General features: G+C 35.7%; 1 protein-coding gene across 3 annotated transcripts in view; it reads left to right on the plus strand.

The window, feature by feature from the left end:
• LOC121406998 (RING finger and SPRY domain-containing protein 1-like) overlaps nucleotides 1-21,176 on the plus strand; it is a 31,395-nt gene that overhangs the window by 5,008 nt on the left and 5,211 nt on the right. For all 3 annotated transcript variants that reach the window (XM_041597883.1, XM_041597882.1, XM_041597884.1), the window contains exons 3-11: nucleotides 593-645; nucleotides 6,518-6,630; nucleotides 6,950-7,135; nucleotides 10,104-10,170; nucleotides 10,525-10,656; nucleotides 11,429-11,544; nucleotides 12,004-12,147; nucleotides 19,576-19,687; nucleotides 20,452-20,554. In XM_041597883.1, coding sequence (XP_041453817.1) covers nucleotides 593-645; nucleotides 6,518-6,630; nucleotides 6,950-7,135; nucleotides 10,104-10,170; nucleotides 10,525-10,656; nucleotides 11,429-11,544; nucleotides 12,004-12,147; nucleotides 19,576-19,687; nucleotides 20,452-20,554 — 1,026 coding nt within the window. The remainder of the gene's footprint in view (nucleotides 1-592; nucleotides 646-6,517; nucleotides 6,631-6,949; nucleotides 7,136-10,103; nucleotides 10,171-10,524; nucleotides 10,657-11,428; nucleotides 11,545-12,003; nucleotides 12,148-19,575; nucleotides 19,688-20,451; nucleotides 20,555-21,176) is intronic.

The following is a 21,176-nucleotide window of genomic DNA, read 5'->3' on the forward strand; positions in this document are numbered from 1 at the left end:
TCAATTTTCAGGAGTTATTTTAACAGGCATTCTGTATTGCAAGTCTAAAGTTGCATACCGGTAATGGACAAACCTGTGACATCACAATTATTTCTTCATGATATTATTTTCTCATGATTATTTTCTTCAATATAAACACAGTGATATGCAAGGAAGAAAGTTGATTGTGTCACTAGTTCTTTCCTATTTTATTGTATGAAATACAGATTGTTTTTCAGTTTTGCAGATTATACAATAGCATTTTTATGAACCGCAAAAGGTTGCAACAGTGGCAATTTTCCGTTTTCTTGTTTCACATTATAATGACAAAAAATTTCAGATATTCCAATATAATAAAATACAAAAAAAATAGTAAATAGTGGGACATTATCGTTTCCTTCATTTGATTATACCAACCAGAATGTGCATAGACATACACCTGCACTTTTGTGAAAGTCTAAAATGTCAAAGCTTTCTCAATTTTGCTCCTGATTTTTAGTGTATTTTTTCAGTGTAAAGCTTGTTTGATTTTTCTCATTTATCAACTTTTTACTGGGTGGACTTACCCTTTGAAAACACTTAATTTGAATGTTCTGATCATCTATCTTCACAGTGAACAAGAGCCACCATATGCCATGCTGAGATTACATGAAATAGCTGAAACTGGTAAGTTTGCAGCATACTGTACAGTGTTAAATGTCCTGAAACATTGACATGTGAGTTGTGAATGAAATCACTTTTCATTGTTTTAGGACATTTGAATTATCACATATTCCTGAAAATTGTCAATTTAATGCGGGCAGTAATCATGAACATATACATCTTTTGATTTTCAAATGTTATATACATGCTTGCACTATAAAAAAAAACTTAGTAATTAGTATATTTTCAGATATTTTATGAGTAATGGGCAATACTCATGTAATTTCTTTGAGTACGTCTTTTTCTTTTTGTTTCGACAAATCTGCGATGCAAGAATATTATTACAATTACATTATATGCACATATTGACCATTAGCAGGACTGAATGGGTCAATTGACAATGTCGATACAAAGCACAAAAAAACTCAAACATGACAAGTACAGTCAATATTATTTTTGGCTTGATGATTGGATGACATCAGTAATTATGGAAATCAATTTACATGGAGATACATGTATATATATGTATTTCTTGAAGACAAAAGGATAGATAAGAGAAAGAAAACTGAGGGAGCAGGGGGATATGTAGAAATGTATTGCAGAATGAGAAACTTGAGACAAGGGGAAATAGAGGGAGGTCAGGGAGACTAAAAGAGGAGACAAAAACAAGAACATAAACATTTTCAAAAGTTATCAAACATTCACATATATGATATATCTGACTACATTTCATGGCAAATATGAAGAATGAGGGAAGGAGAATAACAGTAAGAAGAAGGGGACGAAAAAGAAGAGATGAAGAAGGATGGTGTTGAAGGACAAAAGGAGGGGAAAGAAGAAAAGGAAAGAAGGAATGGAAGAAGTTGACGAAGAGGAATAACGTCTGCATTTACAAACATTTCATAACAATTTCAAAAATGAATTAGAGGCATGCATGTATGTTAAATTTGTCATAAAAATCAAGTTTGTAAGTGTCTCGACAAAAGGGTATTGTTGATTTCTGATATCTTTCGGTATTGCATTTGATGATACTTAAACCAGACATGTTCCTTAATGTGTACTACATCTACTCGCCTTTGATAGTGGAAGCAAGTGCCTATGTCAGACAGAATTAAATAACTTCAATCCAAACCCCTGAAGAAGGGCATACCACCGACTGCGGCGTGAGGGCAGTCTAAACACATGCAAGGCACCATCGTAACATGTATAGTTTCGGCCCAAGATGATCCAAAGTGCTCTCTCGTGCACATATTCAATTTCATCTGCCAGTGTTTGTTTTTATCAGTGAGATATGCCAAACTGGGCATGCATACTCAACTGGCCTGATAAAACAAGAGTAAACCATCACCATGTCTTTAATTGGTGTTTTGCACTTCCTAAGAATACACAAAGTATATAACTTACCAGATGCCTTTGAAACTATGTTTTCCTAGTGGAGGTTTCATTTCGGATCATCTTGGATGGTAATTCCTAACAATGTGAAACAGAATTAAGGTACTCATCATTCATTGAGAAATCTGTTGGGGGATTCATTCGTCTTGAAAATAACACATTCATCAAGTTACATTTGGCAGGTTTGGGAAGAAGATCATTTTCAGTGCACCAATATGAAACACTACATGTATCAAGAAAATTCTGGAGGCTAGGGGGTTCGTTTCACCTAATGACCTCTCCAAGTGTAAGATCATCTACAAAAATCTACCAAAAATTGTTGAAAAATAATTAATTTCCTATGCATCTTAATTCTTTTTATAATTCTTATGTGTTTCTTTGCTTTTTCAAACCTTTGTTTTAAATTGTTTTTTCGATACCCTTTTGCAATCATACAAACATAAAATAAATCCATCTAAACCAACAAAAGTAAAAATAATACATTTATGATTTTTGGTTGATAAATCTACAATTTGCATTGACTTAGTACACGTAATCACGATTTTTAGCAATTTTGAGCCAACACGCGCTTAAAAATATTGTGTAATTTCGTAACCGCGTACCAGGGCATTACAAATTTGGTCTCAAAAGATGCGCAGGGCATGAAAGTAGTAAAAAGAGAGCGGTGCTGTAAAAATTTGTCAAGGGGGGGAAGGTTAAATTATCTACCCCCCCCATTTTAATAAGGGTTAAGTAAAATCAAATGTTAAATAGTGCTCATACATGTAGTTCCCAGGTTTATCAAGACCTTCAAGTACAAATTTCAACAGGTTAACCAGGTAATGTATGATCCTTTAACATTACCAAACTGTTTATATCAATACGTTCTGCAATATCATCAACTATCCACTTAGCAAGAAATGACTCAAATACTCTTGAAAATGTATGTGTGAGAGATATTAGTCTCAGTTAGATCAAAATTGCTTTGATATTGACTTTTCCTTGGGAATTGGAGTAATTGCAGTTGTTTTCCAACTGGTCATTTTCAAACAAAAGTGGACATGGGGGTGAAAATTAAAACTTGCTAGAAATCATTAGGCTTCAATGTTTTTTGAAACTAGACATCTTAAAGTATATTTTTCCATTTCATTTACATAAAATTATTAATTATGTCTTGAGATACAGTGAATTTTATGCAAGGGAAATCAAATGTTACAAAATGTTGATTTTTGCACTAAAATTCACATATTGCCTATCACAATATAAAATTTGTATTAGAAGCACATTTGTTGGCAAGATACAAGCTGTGTATTGTATCTAACTCCTAAAAAGCAAAAAAAAATTCTGTGGAGTGTTTTTCTGAAAAAAATTGGGTTTCAAAGTTTTCAAAACTGGTTGTCGTGTCACTCACGTTTTAAATGCAAAAAGTTTTCTAGAGCTGTGTATTCTGAAAATTAATTTATCCCAGTACTGGAGCAAATACAGTTTATCTGTACCTTATTGTATATAAAGTAACTTGGTCCAATGTGTTAAGGTAAAGCTAAAATTAACAGTCAAAGTTGTGTCGTGTCACTCACAATGTCGTGTCACTCACGAAATGTTGTGTCACTCACGGTATTATATTGTGTATAAAAAAGGACATCCAGTAATTTTTTAAGCGTTTTACCAGGGATACAGTCAAAATGTTGTTCCTGACATCATTTAGGCCTATTTTAGGCTAATAATTTCCTCCATCTTCCTAATTTTACTCCTTTTTATGGAAATATTGAATTTGACATTGAGTTCATCTATTTTCTCTCCTCTCCGTGGTTGCCTTGGTTTAAAAAATCCTGACAATTTTCCATTGGTGTGAAGACTCGGATTTTTTGGTGAATGTACTGTGATTAAGAATATAACAACATACATGTAATCAATCAACACAAAATTATGAATGTATCAAGAGAAAAACCACTATACTTAAGCAATGGACATATTTACAATGCATAAAGGGTTGGTGATGGTGATGGTTCAAGTCATACCTAGGTATTACTCGAACATTCTCTGTCTCCATTTACAGAAATAAGCAGAAAGTTCACCTTTCTTTTGAGTAATGTTATTTCTTTGTTATACTCAGCTAGAAAAGTCACAGATCCTTTTTTGAAATTTGCAGAAATTTTAGTGGTAAAGTAGTGTACATGAGATATAAGAGATCACCATGAACACCAAACATTTTTTCAAATTCGGAAAAGAAAATATTTTTCTTTTCCTTCTGATTGATTAAATCAACCTTTTCATTTGCCATAAAGCTTGTATTCCAGGACATGAAAAATTTGCAAGAAAACAAACATTTCAGGTGAGAATGTACTGAGATTTGATAGAACATTTTGGATATTGCTTGAAGCAGCTACATGCCAAGTTCAAAATCATTATTTGTTTGGCCACCATTCACACCGCTAGTGATTAACTACATGTATGGTCTGTACAGCAAACTACCGTAAGTGGGCCGATGTGTGTTCAGAGCAGATTTGCATTTACACATATTCAATACAACAAAATGATGCATGTTCATGTAGGTCCCAACAAGTCCCAACCGAGACCGCATTTTGATTTGAGCAACTTTGGATGGGTTGCCATGTACCAGTAGATCTTTTTTTTTTTGGGGGGGGGTACCCTGATAAGGAGGGGAAAAAGCTATTGAGGTGTAAAGGGAGCCTGGTTGGGATGTTGAATTGGATTTTAGTGTGACATCCAAGGGCTTAGAAAAGGAAAGGCTAATGACTTGTAGTTGTTATTTAGTAGCAGACTGCAAGAATCAGGTACTGACTGCGTCTTTCACCTTGTGGCTTTCCCTGGATTCCCGTGGTATGGTATATGATCAAATAATTAGCAATGAAAAGGCGCTTACAAATTCCAGCAAAAAGCATAGCTCTGAATTTTGGTACAGTGCCTACATATGTACTGCCTTGGGAGGGTCCACAATCCACATACAAGCAGTGTTCAGGAGAAAACCTATGCTTGTTGAGTTGAATTTCCAATTTTCTCAAGGCGATTTGCTGATAGTCCATCTGAAGTGTGCAGCAACGTGATTGTGGTTTGGTACCAAAAAAGACATTTAAACTGCCATGTCCTATTTGGACAATGCCTATAAAAATATTAAAGGAGGATAATATTAAAATCCAATATTTCAAGAAAAGGCAGTCATACATGACATCATTGGCTTCCAGACCATGCCAGATGATGCAAGTGACTATTGAGAATACCTTTCTTACAAGGAAAAATTATTCCATCCGTTGTGGATGCTGAATTGTATAAACCTGTAAACTTTCATATACAGATAGGGAGAAAGAGTTAAAGTTTTGAATGATATCAGGCCACAAAAAGAATGTTTGAGTTGATGTCAATGCCAAGACCTCATAACACCTCCTTCAAGTGCCCCCTCCTCCTCTAAAGAGGAGAGTGGTAGAAGCCCTAGTGTGACAATGTGGTATGGTATAGGGAATGTGAGTTGATGGGCAAATATGACCATAAACCAAGAATAAAACATCAGGATGACATGTTATGAACTTAAAAGAAAGCAGTTATTATGTAATTAAGCTTGTTTTTTGGTTAATGGTATTTTACTCTTCTACATCATGCAAAAAATACTTTCAATGTTGAGATAAATGTTGTATTTTTGCACTTGTCGTGTCACTCACGTTTTGGATGTCGTGTCACTCACGGTATATAGGAGGGTACCATTTTCCATAGAGAAGGTTTGATTGATTTTGACTATATGTGTTAGATAGGTACACTATTTATGTCCATTTACTGGTACTCACAGTACTCCATGACAACTACTTGGGCACGAATCCAACCATATGTGTTAGTGGTCAGAAACCCATGTCCAAAATTTGTCGTGTCACTCACGCACCGTTTTTTAATCATATCTACTAAACGAATTGTTGAATTCAAATCAAACTCGTAGTGGCCCATGCCAGTCCTACATTGTATAAAATATAGTAGTCATGATTGATTCATAACCTTTAAGTTTGAAGATATGAGCCCCTAAACCTCTCCGATTGTCGTGTCACTCACGTTTGAAAATGACCAACTGTCTGGGAAAATGCCGTCTTGAATGTAACTATTGAAGATGCGAGTTAAAGGTTCGGCCAACTCTATGCTGAATTATTTAATCAACTTCAAAGGAAGGTAATTGGGTGTCTGGATTTTGATATCTTGAGTTTCTGCAATGCATTAAGTACATGTACCTGACCATGATAAACAATTGGAGGTGGTTTGCAAATATGCAAGCAATGATGTCAATTCCGATGAAGGCAAGTGAGAACATATCGCTGCAAAATGGGTGTTGATAGATATTGCAGTTTCTAAAAGGTTAGTCTCAGCACCGGGAATTGTTAAATGCTGTTTACTAGAACTTACATAAATTGGGATGACTACACTGCAGATCTTTCACTGACTGTCTAGGCAGAAACTCAACAGGCAGATTTACCCCAAAATAATGCTATACCCAAATTAGATTTTCTCCCTTTTTTCCTTTGTATTTTAGAAAGTGGATGGTCGAAGGTTGTCCAAGCAATGATTAGAGTGATCCCCATGGATGACCCCCTTGGACCTGCTGTAATCACCCTTCTTATAGATGAATGCCCTCTTCCAACCATGGTGAGTAGAACCCATCACACCCAGATGAGATACTTCTTAAGGGGGGGGGGGGGGTCTTTTCTAGCAGCCCCAATATTCACATAGGTTTATATTAAGGTCCAAAGTGTGGTAAATGTCAGTTTAAGTCAAAAGTTGGTTAAGTTCAGTTTCACTTAGTATTTCTTCATCTGTTTTAAATATAATCCTAAGGTGAATATATCAGATTTGAATCAATTCAAATCTATAAAAGAAATCAATAAAAACGGTGCCCAAATGCCTTGAATCTGCTTCAATATCCTGTGTTCTGACATTAAATCATATTTATTCCTTTTTCCAATAGGAAACAGTTAAGAGATTATACAGAGCCCTTGGAATATCCGCCCATCTAGCAGAGGAGGCAAAGTTAAAACCTCAGCGACATCGGAACATAGCAGCCGTCCTGGGCTGCATTGCTGAGAAACTAGCTGGTCCAAATAGTGTGTCCCTTCTTGTGCCAGAAATCATTGAGTACTTGCTTAGTTTACTGGTACGTAGCTAAAACCCATTTCTCACTACCCAAATTATCCTTAACACTGTACTACAGATGGGGGCTAAAAGGCAAGTTAAGCCCACCCACAGTCCGAGATGGAGCTTTGTCCACTGCCTGTTCTCAATGTTTTTGCATAGTGGGCTAACCCCATCTGTTTTTATTGTGTAGACACTCATGAATGGCTACCACCAGTCGAGGATTACTGATTTTTTTTTGTCTCGCCCATCAGAGGTGAAGGCGAGACTTAGGGATCCAAATGTCGTCCGTCCATTGTCCGTCCGTCACAAACCTGCAATGACACCTAACTCCACAACCGTAAGTCGCTTTTCAACCAAACTTGGATGGTAGATGGACTTGGCGAAACTGCATGTTATGCTGCAGTCGGAGTTCACATGGTAAGGTCAAATGTCATTTTCAGGTCAACGTTAAAGTTTACATGCAGGACTCTCTTATGACACCTAACTCCACAACCGTATGTCGCTTTTCAACCAAACTTGGATGGTAGATGGACTTGGGGGACCTGCATCTTATGCTGCAGTTTGAGGTCACATGGTAAGGTCAAAGGTCATTTTCAGGTCAACGTTAAAGTTTACATGCAAGACTCTCTTATGACACCTAACTCCGCAACCGTATGTCGCTTTTCAACCAAACTTGGATGGTAGATGGACTTGGGGGACCTGCATGTTATGCTGCAGTCGGAGGTCACAGGTCATTTTCAGGTCAACGTTAAAGTTTACATGCAAGACTCTCTTATGACACCTAACTCCGCAACCGTATGTCGCTTTTCAATCAAACTTGGATGGTAGATGGACTTGGGGGACCTGCATGTTATGCTGCAGTCGGAGGTCACATGGTAAGGTCAAAGGTCATTTTCAGGTCAACGTTAAAGTTTACATGCAGGACACCTAACTCTGCAACCGTAAGTCGCTTTTCAACCAAACTTGGACGGTAGATGGACTTGGGGGACCTGCATGTTATGCTGGGGTGGGAGGTCACATGATAAGGTCAAAGGTCATTTTCAGGTCAACGTTAAAGTTTACATGCAAGACTCTTATGACACCTAACTCCGCAACCGTAAGTTGCTTTTCAACCAAACTTGGATGGTAGATGGACTTGGGGAACCTGCATGTTATGCTGCAGTTGAGGTCACATGGTAAGGTCAAAGGTCATTTTCAGGTCAACGTTAAAATTTACATGCAGGACACCTTACTCGCAACCGTAAGTCGCTTTTCAACCAAACTTGGACGGTAGATGGACGTGGACCTGCATGTTATGCTGGAGTGGGAGGTCACATGATAAGGTCAAAGGTCATTTTCAGGTCAACGTTAAAGTTTACATGCAAGACTCTTATGACACCTAACTCCGCAACCGTAAGTTGCTTTTCAACCAAACTTGGATGGTAGATGGAGTTAGGGTACCTGTATGTTACGTTGCAGTCGAAGGTCACATGGTAAGGTCAAAGGTCATTTTCAGGTCAACGTTAAAATTTACATGCAGGACACCTTACTCGCAACCGTAACTCGCTTTTTAACCAAACTTGGACGGTAGATGGACGGGGACCTGCATGTTATGCTGGAGTGGGAGGTCACATGATAAGGTCAAAGGTCATTTTCAGGTCAACGTTAAAGTTTACATGCAAGACTCTCTTATGACACCTAACTCCGCAACCGTAAGTTACTTTTCAACAAAACTTGGATGGTAGATGTACGTTTGGCAACCTGCATGTTATGCTGCAGTCGGATGTCACATGGTAAGGTCAAAGGTCATTTTCAGGTCAACATTAAAGTTTACGTGCAAGGCTCTTATGACAAGTGTTATTCCATCCCAGTCATTTCACAATGAAGTTTCAATATAATTCTCTTGCGTGCCCTCGCAAATCACAATATTTCTGGTTATTTTTCATAAGTGGGCGAGACACAAAATTGCTTTTGCCTTTTTTTTTTTTTAGAACAGTATATGTTTCCTTAGCAGGGGTTAGGCAGAAAATTATAGTATGGGGATAAGGATAGTATGTGGTTTAACAATAGTCTACGGTTAAGATAACATCAAAGCAGTATAATTTTATTTTATCTTGTACAATGTTTAAGAGCCAATAACAACATGATGGTTGTGCTCAAAACATGATTTTCTAAAAATGAAAAAAAAAGGACATTTTTTATAATGAACTATTTTCTTTTTAATGATAAGTGACCCCTTCTGGTATTATGACTAGTGCAGACCTGTCAACCAGTTCGTTTTAGGCGTATTTAGTACGTTTTTGCAACCAAAATACAGCAGTAAGTTTTTTTCTTTGAAAAATAGATATATATATTTTTTTTTAAATCGTAATTTATTGAGAAAAATCATAAAACATACACAAATATGGTTATTAGATCAATGTAATTTCAGGTAACTTGTTTTTTTTTTCCCAATCATTTTGTTAAAAGCAGGTTGAAGACATACACATGTTTCAATGTTTTTTTTCATCTGCAAGAGCAGTGCTAATTTTAGCTTGCATGCAGCTTGAGCGCCTCGATGAGCGAGTGTGCCAAGCATTTTATCATAAAATACACTTTTTACAGTTTTTTTAATCACAGAATACAGTTTTTCATTCCCAGAGGATGGCAGGTCTGCTAGTGACATCTATTAATTTAATCCATGATCTGTTAGCACTTTGATGCGACTTATAGCTAACCAGGGGCCCATAACATAAAGCTTAGCAATGATCGTAGATATTTTTTCTACGATTGATTGCATTGACTACAATGTACAATCAATCATGAAAATCAAGTGTACAATTAATTGCTAACCTTTGTGTTTCGGGGCTTTGATAGAACATCTTTGTGATAATTGGTACCTAACATTCTACAACAATGCACATAGATGACTATTCAGGGAGAGCTGCCCCCCCCAAAAAAAAACAATTGAAATGTGTAATATCTATCATATTTCATGTTTTTCTTTTTCTAATATTTTACCTGTGCAGGTTGGCAATGTACATCCACAAATAACATTGTATGCCCTAATTGCCCTAGAGAAGTTTTCACAAACGAGTAAGTAATTTTCCTTTAATATTTAAAATGTTATCTTTCTGTTTGACAGTCGTCTTTGTAGTGTATGGTGATTGTAATCTTGAGAAAAATCCTTTTTCAAAATGCGAACTCCTCTGCTATTTCAAAAAATGCATGTGAAAAATATACAGCATTTCCCTAGTGGTCTATGTATGCTTTTTCACAATGTTCAGTGGAATGTTTCTCTTGCCAGAAAAAAATGAAAGGAATAAAAGACAATGTTGGTAAGCAATGACCTCCACTATCAGCAAATTTTTCTTCCCTGTTCCTAAAAACAAATTAGGTCAGATTTTAATAATGATGTAACACTCCAAGTGGTTAAATGATTGTTTTTAGGTGAAAATAAGCTTACCATCAAGAAGGCTGGTATTGCTGAGAAGCTCGTACCCCTTGTTCAGTGGGCTGAGAGTTCAGATCTAGACCACAGACAAGTTGGATTCTGTGCAAGATGGTGCCTTGATAATGTCTGTGAGTAAACTTTTGGTTCTAAACCTGATCTGTCCCTTCAGAATGGGGGAGGGGTATTTGTTTTGGACCCTCTCAACATATGGTATGATAAATCTGTGACAAGCTTGTGCCTCAATGTTTCTGAAGTATTTTTTCAAGTTTTGTGCACATTGAAATGAAATGAAAATTATAGTCACTAAGTGAAAGTTAATGGTCATTTGGGGATCAAGTTGATGTTAACTTAAAGAAAACTTAACCAAAATTTGAGATTTTGAATTTTCAAGATATTAAACTTTGAGATGATTAGGAGGTATTACTGGGTCATGTACAACTGTAATTTCAAATCAATCAAACTTGGATGAGAATATAAAGATATATGTTTTGTTAATTGTTTTTAAAATACTTCATCAAATTAAATGAAATTGATAGTACACAGAATATGTAGTAAATAACAAGTTTTTCAATCAAGCCCAAATAGCACTTGAGTGCAACAAAGTTTTATTTTCAATCGTTTTTTCTTCCTTTGTGAAATATTATGTATCTTAGTTGTTTTTAAAGTCGGCACTAATGCTACATTGAATTGGGTAATGCAGACGAGACTGCCGGAAGTATTCTACTTATTTCTTTTTAAGAATACTTTTTTTTTAAAGAAAGTTGGCATGTCTGTAGTTTTACTAGTTGGACATTAGTTAACATTGACACAGAAATGTACGAAAACTGCCCAGTGTTTCATTTCTTTATTGTGACTGAGTTAAATACTTGTCATTTGCTCCTTTTCTTCCCTTTGAAATAGTCTTTGTACCAGGAAGATCACTGACCTATGAAATAATCAATCTTGAGGGACTCAATGCAATGCTGAATGACAATGATGTCAGCGAGTACTTGAAAATATCTCCTAATGGCCTCGAGGTAAGACTATTAGATCCCCCCACCTTAATTATTTTCTAAACTGGGCATTGTGGTATGTGCCTTTAATCCAAGCTACATGGGGAAAGTTACAAGCTACAAGTTGGCAATTGGATGAATTGGCATTAGACGAATTGGAAATAACCAATATTTACACTATTTGAAACAATGAAATACTAGAAAATTATTTACATAAATTGTAAAAGCTCCTGATTTTGTCCATAGCATTATACACAGTCATATAGAGAAATAGAGAAATTTCAGTGACTTGTGTTCAGTAATCATAATATGACACCATTTTAGGTCCTATCGCCGTAAATTTGGTCTAAAAAAGTTATGAAATTTTGTGTGTTTTTTTCAGTACTTTATAGGTAGCCATCCATTTTCTCATCCTGAATTAGATTTTTGAATTATATGCTCACAAAGTTTATATGTCTTCAATATTTTCCTTTTTCTTTCAAGGCAAGGAGCGATGTTTTATCATTTGAGAGTGTCCGTTGTACATTTTGTGTTGATGAAGGTGTCTGGTATTACGAGGTTAGAGTCATTACCAATGGTGTCATGCAGATAGGTTGGGCAACTAAAAACAGTAAATTTCTCAATCACGTAAGTACTCGGGGCTGAGTCAGCTCTGTAACATAAAGCTTAGCGATTGATCATTTAAATGATTTCTGAATTTAATTACGTTGATTACAGTATTGTGTATGATCAATTCTTGAAATTATCCTAACAATCAATCTCTAAGCATTATGTTACTGGGCCCTAAAGAATGTGAGATTAAATGATGTATGAAGAGGATTCAAATTTCACCAAAAAAATGTATCCTTTGCCTTTGTGGTATTACTTCTTAATTTAGTGCTTTTACACTACAAATGAGCTATTTAAGGACGTTCCACAGTTAAAGTGAAATCCATGTCATTTTCACCAAACTTTGGATATAAATACTTTAGAACCTGAATATTTGAAATGTGCTTGTGCTTGATTTTTGCTATAGAGCTTCAAAGTTTGCCCAACTGGATATTCTTAATAATAATAATATAGGATATTTATATTGCGCACTTATCCACCTTGTTAGGTGCTCATGGCGCTCCTATTTCTCCGTTTTTGTCTCACCTGCGAAGCAAAGTGAGACTATAGGCGCCGCTTTTCCGACGGCGACGGCGGCTGCGGCGGCGGCGTCAACATCAAATCTTAACCTGAGGTTAAGTTTTTGAAATGACGTCATAACTTAGAAAGTATATGGACCTAGTTAATAAAACTTGGCCATAAGGTTAATCAAGTATTACTGAACATCCTATCAGAGTTTCATGTCACATGACCAAGGTCAAAGGTCATTTAGGGTCAATGAACTTTGACCATGTTGGAGGATTCAACATCGAAATCTTAACCTGAGGTTAAGTTTTTGAAATGTCATCATAACTTAGAAAATATATGGACCTACTTCATGAAACTTGGACATAAGGTTAATCAAGTATCACTGAACATCCTGCATGAGTTTCACGTCACATGACCAAGGTCAAAGGTCATTTAGGGTCAATGAACTTTGGCCGAATTGGGGATATCTGTTGAATTCCCATCATAACTTTGAAAGTTTATGGATCTGATTCATGAAACTTAGACATAATAGTAATCAAGCATTACTGAAAATTTTGTGCAAGTTTCAGGTCTCATGATTAAGGTCAAAGGTCATTTAGGGTCAATGAACTTTGGCCGAATCGGGGGTATCTGTTGAATTACCATCATAACTTTGAAAGTTTATTGGTCTAGTTCGTTAAACTTGGACATATGAGTAATCAAGTATCACTGAACATCCTGTGCACGTTTCAGGTCACATGACCAAGGTCAAAGGTCAATGAACTATGGCCGAATTGGGTGTATCTGTTGAATTACCATCATAACTTTGAAAGTTTATGGATCTGATTCATGAAACTTGTACATAAGAGTAATCAAGTATCACTGAACATCCTGTTCGAGTTTCAGGTCACGTGATCAAGGTCAAAGGTCATTTAGGATCAATGAACTTTGGCCGAATCGGGGGTATCTGTTGAATTACCATCATAACTTTGAAAGTTTATTGGTCTAGTTCGTTAAACTTGGACATTAGAGTAATCAAGTATCACTGAACATCCTGTGCGCATTTCAGGTCACATGACCAAGGTCAAAGGTCAATGAACTTTGGCCGAATTGGGTGTATCTGTTGAATAAACATCATATCTCTGTAAGTTTATTGGTCTAGTTCATAAAAAGTGGACATAAGAGTAACCATGTATCACTGAACATCTTGTGCGAGTTAGAGTAGTATTCAAAGTCAGCACTGCTGCTATATTGAACTGCGTGATGCAGGTGAGACGGCCAGAGGCATTCCACTTGTCTTATGTTATTACATAAAATCATATTTTTTTCATTATTTCATACTTGTGTGAATAATATGTCTCCCTTATAATGAACTAAGTTGCAGCAATAAATATCTAATGCACTAAATCAGTTGTCAATCCAATTTTTCTAGTTCTTGGAGGAAAAAATTTGAATAAACCTAATTTCATATAATAAAATACAAAAGAACAAGTGGAGACGTGACATCACCAGCCCACCTAATGAATATTCATGATGACTGTTTTTACAAAATATTACTAAACTTTAAAATTCAATAACTTTGCTATTTGTTGTCCGATTTTGACGAAATTTTCGGCATTGTGCTCAGTGAATTCTACTCTATTTATTAAGCTATAAATACTTTCAGCCTGGACCACCCCTTTAATAATTTGTATCGTTAGAATGGAGAATCTATTTATAGTCTATTTGTTTACAATTTTAAGTCTAACAGCACTGCCAGTTCTTAAAAATGTCATAAAAGATAACAAAAACCTAATCTCAAAAATGTGAAATTTCAATAACAAACTACAAAAGGACAATAAATGCTGCACTTTATTCAAAATCCATGTCATTTTCACCAAAATTTGCAAAGTTGTAAGGAAGGTATACTTAAGAGGTGCAAACATTAAAAAATAGGGGTTCATGTGCTTGTTTTCAAACTATCAGTATTTTTATTAGAGCAAATGTGCTTTTTAAAAGCACAGAAAATGTGCCAAATGCTTTGTATCTATGTGAAGAAAAAATCAAAACCACTCTACCATTTATTCAAAATCGGGGTCATATTCGTGATTCTTGGCAGCATTGCAAAGTAATGTAGTATAAAATATGTAGAAATATTTTTTTTAATGGTCCATGGAATAATCCCATTTTTTAGCTTCATAAAATAACGCATCGGATCTGCAGTTTAAGTGCCGATGATGAGAAAAATCAGCTCATACCTACAGCTAATTAATCACCTGTTCATCTATTGTGACGTCAGCGCGCAGAGTGTAAAATATGCGCAGATCATAATGCGCATAAACATAACTGTGGAACGTCCTTATTCATACCTGATCTGAGGGAAATACACAATTCACATGACTCTATTTATTAATATTTATAATCATTCATCATCAAATTGCATTTAGTCTGGTCAGTTAGCGGAATTATGTGGACACGGTGGACAAAAGCGTGATTTTTTCTCCAGACCTTTGTTTATGTATAAGAATTAAGAATGGGGTATGCTCCAAAAAATCTGGCTGCAGGAACAGTGAAAAAATGGGTGAAAATGTCAGAATTTATGAGTTCAGATTTGTCTGGTATATAGACTAGCGCTAGTGCAAAACTCAATAGCAGTGCATTATTTTACATTGAATTAGTTCTTGAATTCAGACCCTTTTTGAACAGATCTTCTGTTTGTCCTCGCATCTCAATGCACCAAATATCTGAATGAAGATGCTAACCAAGCCGAAGGGTGACGGTGGAGGGGTTGAATGTTGGTGTGTGTACATATTTTGGTCTTGGGGTAAAGGTGTGCAAGACACAATTTTTGCATGTGTTGGAAATTGTGTTGCCATGGTAACAGTGTATTATTGCAAAAATAGGTAAAAATCTTGCAGTTAGAACCACTTCCTCTGTTTTTAACCGATTCTCATGAAATTTGGCACACACATTGGTCTTGAGGTGAAGATGTCTAAGACACACTTTTGTGTGTCTTTCAGAAATCTTGTTGCCATGGTAACAACATATATGGTGAAAATTGGGAAAAAATCTTACAATTCAAACTGCTTCATCAGTTTTCAATCAATTCTAATGAAATTTGGCACACACATTGGTATTGAAGTAAAGATGTACTAGGCACTTTTTGTGTGTTTCAGAAACTGTGTTGTCATGGTAACAAAATATCATATGGCAAAATTTAGGTAAAAAACTTGCAATTTGAACTACTTCATCAGTTTTGAACCAATTCTCGTGAAATTTGGCTCACACATTGGCCTTGTGGTAAAGATGTGCAAGAACCTTTTTTTTGCATTTGTCAGAGAGTGCATTACCAGGGGCCCGTTGCATACAACTGTTTACCTGAGAAAACTCTGGTTGCTTTTACCAGAGTTTTTGCCCTGTGTTAAAGTCAATGGCAGAAATCAGACTAACCTTAGTTTTCAGTTTTTACCAGAGTTTTCTCAGGTAAAAAGTTTTATGGAACGGGCCCCAGGGTAGCCACATATGATAGCCAGAAATGTAGGAAAATTTATTGTGGATCAAACTTCCTCCCCTGTTTTTAGTCAGTGCTCATAAAAATTGGAAGAAATATTCATCTTAGGGTAAAGATTCATATTGAATTCTAAATGTCTTCTCTGCATTAAAATGTGGGGATATTAATCACCTTCATTAATATTTCTGGGTTGGGGGGGGGGGGGAAGGGGCAGGATTAGTCCTTTAAATCTGACAAAGAAGGTTAAAGGCAGTGGCCATTAGAAACATAAAAATGATAAAACACTCTTAAAAAACGCATCCCCTTAAGGGCATATAGGCTGGAGGTACACTGGGTGAATATGAAACCTTCCGCTGAAGCAGAGGAGTTCCAACACTGGCAAGCAAAACAAAATGTGTACCCCTTCTACTTTCAACAGCTGATTTTCCAAACCTTAGTTCCACCTCCCCAAGATGTGCACCCCTCCCCATACCACTTTTAGTTCTACTTCCCCATGCTCAAACCAGTCTACACCTTTGTCCCTCAGGGGTCAATGCATTTTTAAAGCTAGACATTACTCTTTTTTTGGGGGGTGGGGTCTTTAGAAAATGACCTCATTAAAATTACAGTTAAAGGGTTATGACTAGGAACTTAACCCCCCCCCCCGAAAAAATAGGGGGCTGATAATACTTTTTAGCAGAAAATGCCCCCCCCCCCCTTCAAAGGTAAGAAGAGTCCTTTGCACTTCAGACCATTTATTTGAAGCTTAATGCATTCTGATTTGGTAAAAAAATTGTTTACAGTACCAAATTAACCATTGTTTATTTATATTCTCCTACTCAGTCTTTTATTCATATTCATATTCCGTTCCTACTCTTTCTTTTTAACTTTCACATCACTCTTGATTTTGAGCTTCACCATGCCATCTGCTTCTGTTTCCTGTCTGCTGTCTCTCTCTAAGTAATTGTTTGGTAAAAAATAAAAGTATATTTTTTCTGACATATTTTAAAGTGTACCTTTCATCATGCAACTAATTATTATAGAAATATAAATACATACAAAAACATCTGCACTTGTTTTAGAAATTCACTTGCAAATCCATGACTCAGTAACATACCATATCAAAAATATACCTATGTGCACAATAGACTTTAGCCTTATATTTTCTTTCATTCAATTTTTTCAGTATATTTCTGTGACAGCCCCTGCTTCATGCTTCAAATAAAACATTGATTAATTGGACACCGGACACTTTTTTTTTCAAAGCAGAATGTTTGAGGCTTTAAATCAATATGCTGAAGTGTAAAGGATTTCCCCCCTTTTTTTTTTTTGGGGGGGGGGTTAAGTCCTTAGTCGTTATAATTTCATTTTAATCTTTATGTGGCAATTTTCTAAAGCCCCACCCCCAAATAAAAAATGTAAGGGGTGTTTTTTTTAAGACTGTTTAAGTTCCTCATGGTCATGGCCTTTAACCTTCTATATTTTTATGTTGTCAGTTTAAGGACCTTCTCCGCCCCCCCCCCAAAAAAAAGCCTATAAATATTATTGAAGGTGATTAATACCCTGCGCTATTATGACGTTATAAAGGGGAATCAAACCCAAATAAACACTTGTTTTTAGAGGAAAATGAAAAATCAGACAAGTTTATAGGTCAAAGTTTGAACAATATCGGACAAACCATAACAAAGTTGTGAACATATTAAAGTTATAAACATTGGTAATCACTATACCCATGAAGACTTCAAATTGACCACATATGTGATGTCACAGTAATTTAAGAAGGCAAGGACCACTCTTCCATGTACTGGAATAATTAATTAGCTAAAATTTATTTTTTCAAAAGTTTTACTTCAAATTATATCTTTCTTTCATGAGGACATAAAACATACTACCGGTTCATATTACGGCCGCAATGGAATAGGGATTTAGGAGAAAACCAAAAATCCTGATAACTACTAGTCTTATGGGAAAGTTTACATAATAGAATAATTTACATAGATATACATGTACATGTTTTAAAGCAACCATAACTATATTCCGCTTGTCCGATTTCTGTAAAACTTTCACCATTCTTATTTTTCTCCTTTTCCATGCACACAACATTATGACCAAGGCTTGATTCCCTTTTAATACTGAATATGAATCTTTACCCAAAATGAATATTTGTGTCAACTTTTATGAGCACAGGCTGAAAACTGAGAAGTAGACTGATCCACAATGAGTTTTCCCCATATTTTTGGCTAAATGTGGTTACCAAGGCAATGCACTCTCTGACAAAAGGTTCTTGCACATCTTTACCTCAAGGCCAATGTGTGAGCCATAATTATTTCATGAGAATTGGTTCAAAACAAAAAAAAAAAAAACTGATGAAGTAGTTCAAATTGCAAGGTTTTTACCTAAATTTTGCCATATAATATGTTGTTCCCATGGCAACACAATTTTGGAAACACACACAAAAATTGCCTTGTACATCTTTACTTCAATACCAATGTGTGTGCCAAATTTCATTAGAATTGATTGAAAACTGATGAAACAGTTTGAATTGTAAGGTTTTTCCCAATTTTCACCAGATAATATGTTGTTACCATGGCAACAAGATTTCTGAAAGACACACAAAAGTGTGTCTTAGACATCTTCACCTCAAGACCAATGTGTGTGCCAAATTTCATGAGAATCGGTTAAAAACAGAGGAAGTGGTTCTAACTGCAAGATTTTTACCTTATTTTTGCAATAATACACTGTTACCATGGCAACACAATTTCCAACACATGCAAAAAATGTGTTTTGCACACCTTTACCCCAAGACCAAAATATGTACACACACACCAGCATTCAACCCCCTCCACCGTCACCCTTCGGCTTGGTTAGCATCTTCATTCAGATATTTGGTGCATTGAGATGCGAGGACAAACAGAAGATCTGTTCAAAAAGGGTCTGAATTCAAGAACTAATTCAATGTAAAATAATGCACTGCTATTGAGTTTTGCACTAGCGCTAGTCTATATATCAGACAAATCTGAACTCATAAATTCTGACATTTTCACCCATTTTTTCACTGTTCCTGCAGCCAGATTTTTTGGAGCATACCCCATTCTTAATTCTTATACATAAACAAAGGTCTGGAGAAAAAATCATGCTTTTGTCCACCGTGTCCACAAGTAGGGCATTTTGACGCTAACAGACCAGACTAATTAGACTTATATCTAAACCATTAAATGATAAATTATTTTCAATTGAAATTTGCTCAAACTTTCATTGACCAAGAGTAAAAAGAGTTGCAGTTTAGTATATCATCTCGCATGAGTGTCACATGAACAAAGTCAAATGTCATTTAGGGTCAATGAACTTTGACCATGTTGTGGCATCGACATCAAAACTTGGCCAAGGATAAGAATGATACTTTTTTAAGATGGTTTTGATGCAGAGTAGAAGTCATTAGTCCATTCATATTGGTTATCAAGTCTTACATTTATATATTTTTTTGTGAACAGGAAGGATTTGGTATAGGTGATGATGAGTTCTCTTTCTCTTATGATGGATGCAGGCAGCTCTATTGGTATAATGCTAAGAGCAGAACGCATAGACATCCACCTTGGAAATCAGGTTTGTATGAAAGATAGATGCAAATGTGGAAATGATTTTAAAATGTGTTCATGTAAAATTCAATAAAATGACCATCCAATAGAGCACAGATTTCTCAGTCGGTAAAGTGTCTGCCAGTCGAACCAAAGGTTGTGGTTACTAGATCTGTTATGATATGGTGATAGTTAATGGAGAATGAAAACCAGGAAACAAGTCTTTTTGGAAACATTATTCATCTTCCATTGTAGTTTTTAAAGTCAGCTTTGCTACTATATTGAAATGTATAATGCATGACAGACTGCCAGAGACACTTGTTTATGATGACTATGGTTATACCCAAGTTGCATCTTTAGTTGATAATAATAAAACATATTATTTACTTTTCATTATAAAAAAACATGTGGTAGACTCAAAGTGATCTATTTTTCCATTTTCCATAGATAATCAAAAATGTGTTATTTTCTCAAAATAAGGTGTAATAAAAGAAATTGTGTTTCGTATTTGTGGTAGAAGCATTCTTTGCTTGCAACATGAAGGAAATTGTGTGTTATCATTTATTGTAAATTGAAATGGATGATGCACATTTCTTAATTTGTGATGTGGTTCTTCATATTATTATAGAAAAACTCTGGGCTCCTGCTTGTTGTATATTGCAAGTTAATCTGCACAACCCACTCATTATTAATGTGCATTATTAGTTGGCTATAATGCAGTTTAGTTGACCAAGTGATTTAGAAGGTAAGATATCTTTATAAGTTGAATGTATTTCTTTTGTATATCTTTAGGTGATGTTGTAGGTTTTCTATTAGACCTTGATAAGAAGTACATGGCTTTCTCACTCAATGGCAACATCCTTCCTCCTGAATGTGAAGTTTTCAAATCAGCTCAGTAAGTATGTTCAAACTGTGAATAGCCACTTGGTCTAATCAAGTTCAAGAAATTGACTATCAGTCAACACATTCCCCCCTTTTTTTCTGGGGGGGGGGGTGTTCTCTGGCTGGGGTGAAGGGAGTGAATCAACCCCCCCCCCTTGAGATCTCAGCTGCTGAGATGAGTGATAAAAAATTGGCATAATGGTAGGGTGTGATGTAATCTACAAGGCTATTTGGTTACTTAAAAAAATTTTTCCAAAACTATATTCCAGAACACTTTTTTATTTGTATCGTGGAAGTTTGTGTAAATTTGTAAAATGTTGATTTAAAATTGTCAAATTCTGATTATTTTTTTTTTCAAATTTTGAAACTGATATCATACAAAATTTCACCAGATTTTGGGATACACTGTATATATTGCCATGTGTATAACATCAATTATTTTTTTTTAACCATTTAAACTAGGAAATATTCCCAATTATCTTTTTTCAACACAAATCACTTTCAGTTTTCCCATGAAACTGGCAGCATCATAGGTTGCCAATAAGAGCTACCGTGCACCTGTGTATTCTTTTGTACTTTGCATGATTATATATAAGGCAGCTCATTGTCACTCCATTCCTGAAAAATTCTTGGTC

This window comes from Lytechinus variegatus, chromosome 2 (assembly GCF_018143015.1).
Source record: "Lytechinus variegatus isolate NC3 chromosome 2, Lvar_3.0, whole genome shotgun sequence".
In the NCBI taxonomy this organism is placed as follows: Eukaryota; Metazoa; Echinodermata; class Echinoidea; order Temnopleuroida; family Toxopneustidae; genus Lytechinus; species Lytechinus variegatus.